Source organism: Gallus gallus, chromosome 3 (assembly GCF_016699485.2).
Source record: "Gallus gallus isolate bGalGal1 chromosome 3, bGalGal1.mat.broiler.GRCg7b, whole genome shotgun sequence".
Lineage (NCBI taxonomy): Eukaryota > Metazoa > Chordata > Aves > Galliformes > Phasianidae > Gallus > Gallus gallus.
Genome location: NC_052534.1, coordinates 73,485,126 through 73,494,303, shown reverse-complemented (window position 1 = coordinate 73,494,303; position 9,178 = coordinate 73,485,126). Strand labels below are relative to the sequence as shown.

At 48.8% G+C, this 9,178-nt stretch overlaps 1 protein-coding gene across 1 annotated transcript; it reads left to right on the top strand.

Annotated features, from left to right (window-relative positions):
- Window positions 1–7,426: 7,426 nt before the first annotated feature.
- LOC121110343 lies at window positions 7,427–8,976 on the top strand. The gene is made up of 3 exons (XM_040698132.1): window positions 7,427–7,981; window positions 8,102–8,162; window positions 8,331–8,976. Exons 1-3 carry the CDS (start codon window positions 7,895–7,897, stop codon window positions 8,864–8,866), a joined length of 684 nt encoding a protein of 227 aa, XP_040554066.1. The 5' UTR covers window positions 7,427–7,894; the 3' UTR covers window positions 8,867–8,976.
- The last annotated feature ends 202 nt before the right edge of the window (window positions 8,977–9,178 follow it).

Below are 9,178 nucleotides of genomic sequence, written 5' to 3'. Positions count from 1 at the left end.
TTTGATTGGCAAAAGAAATTTACCATCATGGTAAATGTTTTTTTTTTGTGAAGTGAAGGAAGTGTAGTAAATACATTTTATCCTGTTTCTGTACAGGGAGAAGCACTGAATCACTTCTTCAAGTCCCTCAAAATGTTACATTTCCTTTACTTCTGTATTTCAGTGAGCAAAACGTCATACACTTATCTTGCTACACCATCACTTCTGTTTAGCAGATTGACAATTCTGAATGCTATAACATGCATATGCATCAATATCAATAAACAGCAATAAAAAGCAATCAGGGAAATTGAAGGAGGGTAAAGGTCTCAGAAATTATTAAACATAAAGCAAATAAATTTGAAAGTGGCTGTTTTCCTTTTACTCCTAACTATTGGTCTGTCAGTTTTCTTCAGCAGAGTCCTGACATAGCACTGGGTAAAAATACATATTTATTTTTTTGTGGAACCAGCATTAAAGTTTTAGTGTTTTGCAAGTACAACTTTTCACAGAGCTCTGTGGGGAGCTATATGTACACAATCAGAGATGATTCATGATGTAGAAAAATAAGAAATATTAGTAGAATTAATAAACTAAACTGTCAAAAGGTGACTGCCTCAATCCTAGTGATTTCTAGTGGCTACTCTGTTGTTTTTTTTTTTTTAAAATATATTCAACAGGTATCTATCCTAAGCTTTGACTAGAGACAGGCAGTCTCGTTAAAAAGTGCTTACCATTTTGCTACTTGCAACTGCTGCTGTATAGGAGTTTACAGTATGTATTTGCTTGTTCAAAAGAATGGTTGTAAGATTTGCAAAAAAAGTTGTAGGCAGAAAGACTTGTTTTATTTAACTTAAACAATAGAGCCTACTGAACTGATGTCTTCCTTCTCTTTCCTGCATTCTTGTTATGTTTGCTTCAAAAGAATGTACTTCAGAAGATGAAACTTCTTCTCAGTTCTTAGTATTTGGGCAGTGTCGCTTACGATGACATATTCGACCGCTGTGTCTGCACTTCCGTGTGCAGGGGCACAAGAGACGCACTCACGAAGTGTAGCTCATGTGGCAATTTATTGCTGAGCAACAAGCCACTATATACCATGACACACGACCGCCCAGGAAACTCATGACCCAGTCATCCCTCCCATTGTACCACCCTTAACCCCGCCTGTTACCCCAACATCTCCCCCCTCTCTATGACAATTCATACGACTCTGTAATAGTACCCCGCTTAAACCCGGTTTCCCCATTCCCGATGTAATAAATGAATGATTACATCTCTTGACGTGGTAGCAGCAAGAAGTGATCGCTGATCACATGTCGCCTGATCAGATCGGTCAGCATCTGTAGTAACATCGGAGCGAAGCAGATAATCAGCAAAATAATCACAATCCATGTGAGAACCATCCCCAGTATGCCTCCCATCCAGGACCAGTCCCAGGACCACCAATCTTCCATGATGGAAATCCTTTTTGAAGTGTCCTTCAACTCCTGACCCATCTGCTGTGCCCGTTGTATCAGGTTTTCCACAGAACCGTTGCCATGAACACAACAATAACATGCAATCTCCTCCTGCTACAACCAAGAGCAACCTGACCCCAAGGCCATAAGCGCAAAGTCAATGGCCTCCTCATGAGCAACCTTTAAAGCTTGAAGCGCTTGGGCCAAGGAGTCAATTGCAACCGCCGAACGATTCGCGTTTTTTGCAACAATACATTCTAGTTTCTGCACGTTGGTCGTTGTCCAAGCTGTGAGCTCAGTGCTAGCGAAAAAACTGAGGAAAATGCTAAAGGATAGATTTGTCAAGTAGAGTTGCTCATGACAAGACTCAGAGATATAATTGGTAGTCAGGGCCCTTCTTTCCCTACCCCCATGTCCATGGGTAGGTGCTGCGGGCCAAAGCAGTACTCCGAAAGTACATAGGCCAAGGGTTGCGTTGGCAGGGACAGCCTTCCATGCCTTACCATCAGCGCAAACTATCCACCAGGTTCCCGGCAGACGAATGGGAACCTTTGTTATGATCTGGGTAACTTGTATGGACGACTTTGCCATTCCCAGGTCGTAACCCTTCATCTTGGTCAGATCAATCACAAGCCAGGCATCCCCAGCAAGGAAGTCTAGAGGTGTTGGCACTGAGCCAGCCAGGCCAACCCACAACCAAGGGATTGTAGAATTGCAGATAGTTACATTAACAATCCATGGAGGGCGCAATTGTAATGACGTGATCGGAGTGCTGTTCTGCCACAACTCTAGGGAACCACATAGTCTTTCATCTCCTAGTACGTTCCGGGATTGCCCATCTTGCATGGCAGAGGCAACGGTCCCAACTGCATAGTTAACGGTAGCATTTGGATCATTCCAGAGGGCCGTAACGGTCAAGTCTCTTGGCAGGGTGACATTAACTAGAATCATGGTAAAATTGCCCGCTGAACACGCCTGTGCCAAATACTCGTTGCCCCACCCAGGGACGCCCGCTAGGTATGGGCCCCAAGTGTAGTCAGCCCAAAACCTCGCGCGGACAAGAGGGTAAAGCATGAGCAACACCACTGTGAAGGGAACCGACATGCAACTGAACCATGCAATTCAGCCTCGGGAGTTCTTTTCTCTCTTAGTCAGACCCTGCAATTTAGCGGATAACGCTGATGTTAGTCCCATTGGACTCTGGTTTAAAGCCAAACGACTCTTGCAAAGAGACTATATCCAAGATTAGCAAAAAAGCATTGTCATGGTTTTGTAACTTCGCTATTGGTATTCCACATCATAACATCATGGACAAAAGAGAAGAACTACGTATCCCAGAGGACCTCACGGTCACAGAAGGAAGACACATCACGGAAGATACGTCATCTGGTTGCGCGCGGTGCTTCTTCACTTTCGCTTGCTGCCGGGAGAGGAATGGGTGAGCTTTCCAAGCCGGGCGCCTTCATCAAGTAAGGCTTTCGGTTTTCGGAAACTCTCTCACTCTCTCTCTCTCTCCCTCTCTATCGCTCTTTCGCTCTCTCCCTCATTTCATTTGGTTTATTATCCTTACTCCCAATTAGATTGTATTGTATTGTGTCATCTTGCATCCCAACATCATAGTTAGTAAAATGAGTTCTCCTTCTTAAATTGTTGCCGCCGCTTTGTTTTTCTTGGGAAGCCAGGGGGGAGGGGGGCCCGCAAGCCTACTGCCCCCCTGTCACGGGCACAGATCTATCTAGGTAACTCCATGACAAGCATTTTGGAACTGGGTGGAAAACTGCCTGACGGATCAATTCACAGATCCAGTACCTTTGCCGCAGGCACCAGATGGACCCATCTGGCTGGCAACCAAAGCAGGCCAGAATGGGTCTGGACACAGGCATACCCTCGCCCAAGAACCAGGAGCGGGTACCGGTTAGCTGACCATGTGCTGGCACCCCCTCCTTAGGCAACCTGGTGTGCCTCGGCTCCCCGGGGCTCACCCTATTGATGCCGGCCATAGCGCGGACGCCTGCTCGGCATAGCGCACTGCAGCCCAGAACTCCTGGGCTCAAGCGATCTGGCGGGCTCAGCCTCCCGAGTAACTGAGACTATAGGCGTGCACCACTGTGCCTGGCAGTTCTTGATGGCTGTTCACCTGCATAATGAACACCGGCTGAGATCACCAAGAGAGGGCATTATATAGTGCTGATGCAGTGGGTGTTCGAGTGGTAACCGATACACCCGGAGCCTCCCACCAGACTGTGTTCCACCCTTTGTTTGGTACCAACCACGCGATAACGTAACGGTGAGACTTGCCTGCCGTGTCCGTGAAAACAGTACTGGTGGACAAAGGATGATTGGCAATGGGGACGCGAGGTAACATAGAAATTAAGCTAGACAGTTCTGCATAGCGACTCTTAAGTGTCTGCAATGGCCTATAGATTGTTTTTGACCTGGCCCAGGTAATAGCCATCGCTAAAAGGGTACCCCATTGGGGAAGGGCAACCGAAGCAGGAGTCACATACCCAAATAAGAGGGGATTACCTGAAATTCCTTGGTGCAGAATTACGATAGCCCCATCCTTTTGGAACAAGATATGGGTCTCTATTGAACACCCCAACTCCCTACGCGCCAGTCCCCAACCTTGGACCCGTTCTAGAAATAACGACAGGAGACAACGATGGTGAGCTAGTAATTCTCATGGAGCCGCCAAGTTGGTGTCGCCGCGAAGCAAGTCTGTGAACTGCTTGAACTCAGCTGGAGTGATGGGAATTAACTGCTGCAGCCACTGCAAGGTGCCGACCAGCTGCTGTCCATCCTTCGTGGGTTGCTGTAGAGGGACAGGGACCCCGGAATCCAGGGCCCCCAATCCCACCACCCAACAGTCTGCAGGCAGGGTGCAGCCTTTTATTGACAGCGATGTAGGTGTTTTATCGCTCTCCCTTCCAGCTCTCTCCCAATGAGCTTTTATTGAAACTCTTGGTCGGGACCCAGCCAAGGGGCTCCCCACGCTTGTGCTGACTCCGAGGTGGACTTCCAACTTTGCTGAGTCTTCCCTGCCTTGTCCAGCCCAACTTTCTCATTTCCCTTATTGACAGGTTTTCCCCACCCCTTTTGTGGGCAGTTTCGGGCGATATGCGAGACCCCGCAGCTCCAGCAGCACAAGTGCCACCCTGCTAAGTTAGAAGGCCCTGTTGTTCCGTTATTAGGGCATTCTCGAGCTCTGTGGTAGGGTGCCTTGCAGTTGAAGCAGCCAGAAGAACCGGAGACCTGTGCAACAAACACCTGCAAGGCGTGCACCACTGGCTGAGCCTCTTGAACTCTACCAAAGTTGCACCTGCGCTGAATAAGCTCGCCAGCCGTCGCAGAGGAAGTGATGCTAAGGCTGTTTTGAATGCAGGAAGGGCCCCAGACCGCAAGCACTCGCGAAGCACAATATCTTGTGCCTCGGCTGGGAGATTGCTCCCCGCGATAGCTGTCTGCGCCTGATCTGCAAATCTGCCAAAGTGTTCATCGGGTCCCTGCCTGATATGAAGATAACTGGGGGAGCCAGTCAATATGGAGTGCATGCGCCCCAGAGCTGTGCGACCTAGTTGGGCAGATGTAATAAGCACAGCAGCAGGGAGGTTCAGCTGGTCCTGGGGAGCCAACCCTGTTCCAGCACCCATTAACATATCTAGCATGGCTCCAGATAACAGGTGCACTGGGTACTGCAAAACACTGGGAGGAATTGGTTCAATCTCACAGCCATCTACCAGACAATCATGGGTGTATATATGCCAACGCTGCAGTTCACTCTCCCCCCACTTTTCTGAAGAAGATTTGAGGGGAGAAGCCCCCTTTGACTTCAAACTATCCCCGCCTGGTCCCCCCCGCTCACTCGCAGACAACAGTTCCTCAAGGTGCTACTGGAGTTTGAGCAACTCCTCTTCTGCCTCAGAGGGGCTCACTTCCTCTCCTGTTCCTTTACCCATACTTTGATGGTATGGTGGGGGGGGGGCACGAAGGCGGGGGTACCCCTGTTAAGGGGACAGTCACCCCCTCGAGCACCAGGAAAGCAGACATAATGGCGACACCCCCTAGACCACAACATGCCGTCAGCTTCCTCTTCCACCTCTGCCTCCTGGGGAGCGGAGGGGCCACTGGAAATAAAGGAGCTAGCAAAGGCTCCCCCCTTGGTGATTCCTCTCTACTTTCTCCTCCGCTTTCCCCATTCACCGGACCTGAGACAGAGCTCGACTTCTCCGGCTCTGACCCCAATCCACCCAAGTCCATTACCACTTCATCTACGCCATCTTTCGAGTTCCCTACTTCTTTTTGCCGCAACAGGGCATAGGCGGCATAAGCTACACCCCAGGCAGCCTGAGCCACCATAAACAGATGTTGGAGAGAAACAAGGGCTGGCAGCAGTGCTGCAGAGTCCTTGGCACCTGTCTTAGCACCTTCAATTAATTCTGTCTCAGCAGTCTTTAAGATACTGGCCGAGATAAAGTCTGAGGGGCTGCTAGCCAGCCCATGACAAAGCATCCATTTGGAAAGAGGCTCTATCTCTCGTTTGTGGACCTAGTGCCCTACCTGCACATCAAGGCCCTTAAGCATACTCACCAGGTGCTCCATAATCGGGCTACCCCTGGTCTGTGGCACTCACACAGGTTCTATCACATTGGGGTCACCAAATGTCTCTTACGACGACATATTTGACCGCTGCATCTGCACCTCTGCGTGCAGGGGCACAAGAGACACATTCACGGAGTGTAGCTCATGTGGCAATTTATTGCTGCGCAACAAGCTGTTATATACCGTGACACGCGACCGCCCAGGAAACCCATGACCCAGTCACTCCTCCCATTGTACCACCCTTAACCACGCCTGTTACCCCAACAGGCAGAAAAAAGAACAAAAAGCCATTTAACAGATTAAGGCCAGAACACATTTCCCACATCTTGGAAATGTGGACTGCACTGCTGTTATTTTGCAGCAGTAAGATTTCAATTTATATCAACCTAAGTAACTGAAGTCTTATTTTCTAATGTTACTGGTGTTTTCTTATCTTGTTTTGTCCTGAGGATGCAGGTTCAGACTTCAATAGAAACTACAACATCAATAACAGTCAATCTCAGCATCTTTCTCCTAAAATAACAAAGAAATTCTCAGTGATAAATGTAATTTAAAAACTGCTAATAGAAATTTTCCTTAGAAAAGAAAAGGAAGTCAGGCCATGAAACTACAGCAAAAACTTCCTAATATTTTCTGTTTCAAGTGCTTCAAGTTCTTTACTTTTTAAGTTTCTTTACTTTTTCAGCATATCTTTTGGGAGAAATAAGACTTTTTTTGTTATAATTGTTTGCTACAGGATGAAAGATGTCATCACTGCTCTAAATGTGTTTGTCTCTCTCCTTCTGCAGTCTAGTATTGTACAGCAACAAAATAACAAAATCATGTCAACTCTGACTGACTGAACTCCACCAATTTGGCCACCCTTTGCGTATATGCCCTTCAGGTTTATGTGCTTTTAAACTATTAAAAAAGAATAACAAATCCCTTTTATAAATAATTTAAATTGGAATAGGAATAGAAATAGAAGTGGCAGCTATGGTGTTTAACCTGCAGTGGGACAGATCAGGCCTAGACAGCATGGGTTCAAGAAGGGGAGGTCCTGCTTGACCAACATGATCTCCTTCTATGATCGAGTGACCCACCTGGTGGATGAGGGAAAAGCTGCTTACCTAGTCACTGATGAACGAGGTGGGTGCCCTGGTAATAGAGGATACAGAGAAGGTGGAGTTACTTAATGCCTTTTTTGTCTCTGTCTATACTGCAGGAAGCTGTACTGAGGAGCCTAGATCTACATTGCTCAGAAATGAGCAATTATACCAATGCCTGGAATGCTAGCTTATCAGAATCCTGAAGCTGTGGGGGCACTGACCTTGACTGCTTCCCCCCCTGACACCGCCCCCCCCCAAACTGCTCTATTGCTTACCCTCCTCCTTGCTATGGTGGGGTGAATGATATGATGGAACAACTCAGATAAGGAGAGAGGGGTCACACACTAGGTACAACGCTGCACAAAGTAGTTTCAGTTTGAAGAAGAAGATTCATTTAATTACCCACTACAAATGAACTGGGGTAGTGAGAACTGAAAGCAAACAAAAGCCACTTTCCCATTCTAACTTGTGTCGAACTCAGGTATTTGAAGTAAGGATGGCAGCAGCACATCTCAGGGATGGTCCCCAAACTAGTACGTGTTCACTTGTTGTCAAAGCTCCGATGTTATGTATTTTTTGATTCTACTCAAGTTATGTCCATAACTCCTCCCATCCCCATGCCGGGGGCTACTGCCAGCCTGCTTCCATATGGGCTGTGACCTCACAGAGTTCTCCCCACCCGCCGGACTATGATGTCATGGCTCTGCCCATGTAAGCCAGCGGCCAGCACTTTGTCTCTCCCAGTGCGGTCGTGACCGGCTTTGAGCGATGGTTGTCGACAGCATTCTCCTTATCCCCAGCCTCCTGCTCCTGGTGGCTGGGGTGTCTCTGCTCACCACTGCCTGGCGCCGACAGGTAGGGAAATTTGAGGATAGGAGTCACTTGAGGCTAGGTGACTCAAGGCTCTAGGGGGAGAGAGAGGAATTAGGGGTGCCCCGCAAGCCCTGTCACTGTGCCACGTTCATGTGCCCGTAGGGTTCTGACCGGCGCCGGCAATGGTGGAGATGGTGGCAACAAGCGGTAGCACTGAAGTCAGGTGAGTCCCCTGAGGGTCAGCCTGGCACATTCCCAGGCAGGGCCAGCCCTCTGGGAGAAGCCAAGCTTCATACCAGCCTCTGTCATGTAGCAGCCAGGCCAGGTGGGCCTGGAAGATCCCCGGTGCCCCCTAACCTACTGTGGCTAAAGCCCACTCCGTGTTTTACAGGTGCTGAGAGGCAGGCAGGCAGGTGCGGGAGCCCCCTGTGCAGGCCATGTTGCTCCCAGCAGCAAGCATCACCATGGCAGAGCAGTCCCATCCTGACCCATGTCATCCAGCCAGGAGAGACCCAGCCTTTGTTGCAGCGTAACCTGTGCCCCTCTCTTCACACCAACTCTGCCACTGGTACCACGAGGTCTGCGGGGAAACCCGGCAGGCTTCCCAGACAGGACCAGCGCCCACAGGTTCTGGTGGCACGTGGGACCCCCAGGATGCTCAGTCAGCGTTCGAGGCTAGGCAGTGGAGTTCAGGACCTGCCTCCTGAGATCCTCAGCTGCACAAAGCCACTGGTGAAAGGGATGGTCTTTCAGGAGGGCCTCGTTCAAACAGAGGAGAGAAAACGCTGGTGGGAATACAAGACCAAGAAGCCTAATTGGCCTATGCGACCCCCAGCACTTCCTAGAGGGCACAAGAAAGCAGGAGCAGCAGCAAGACCATCATGTGGGCCAGCTTCAAGCCTGCAGAAAGGGAGACAGCAGAACTGAAACCTGCCAGCACCTAAACACTGCTGTCATTGCTATGGATTCATTGTTGACATACCAATACAGAGCTGAATCTCAGCCCTAAGATCACCATTTGCATCATACTATTTCAGTTGGAGGTCTTTCAGATTTTTAAAAAGATGATTTAATAAAAGTCTTGCTAGTCTTCAGAGATTTGCTATCCTTATTTCTTGACTTTGAGCAATAAGAGCAAGCTCTCTCTGCGAAGAAGAGCTTCAGAGCACTGGGGAAGGGATCCGAAGCAAAAAGAGCTGATGAAATGCTCTTCTGGGGGCTTTTGGAAGCCAGCAAAAG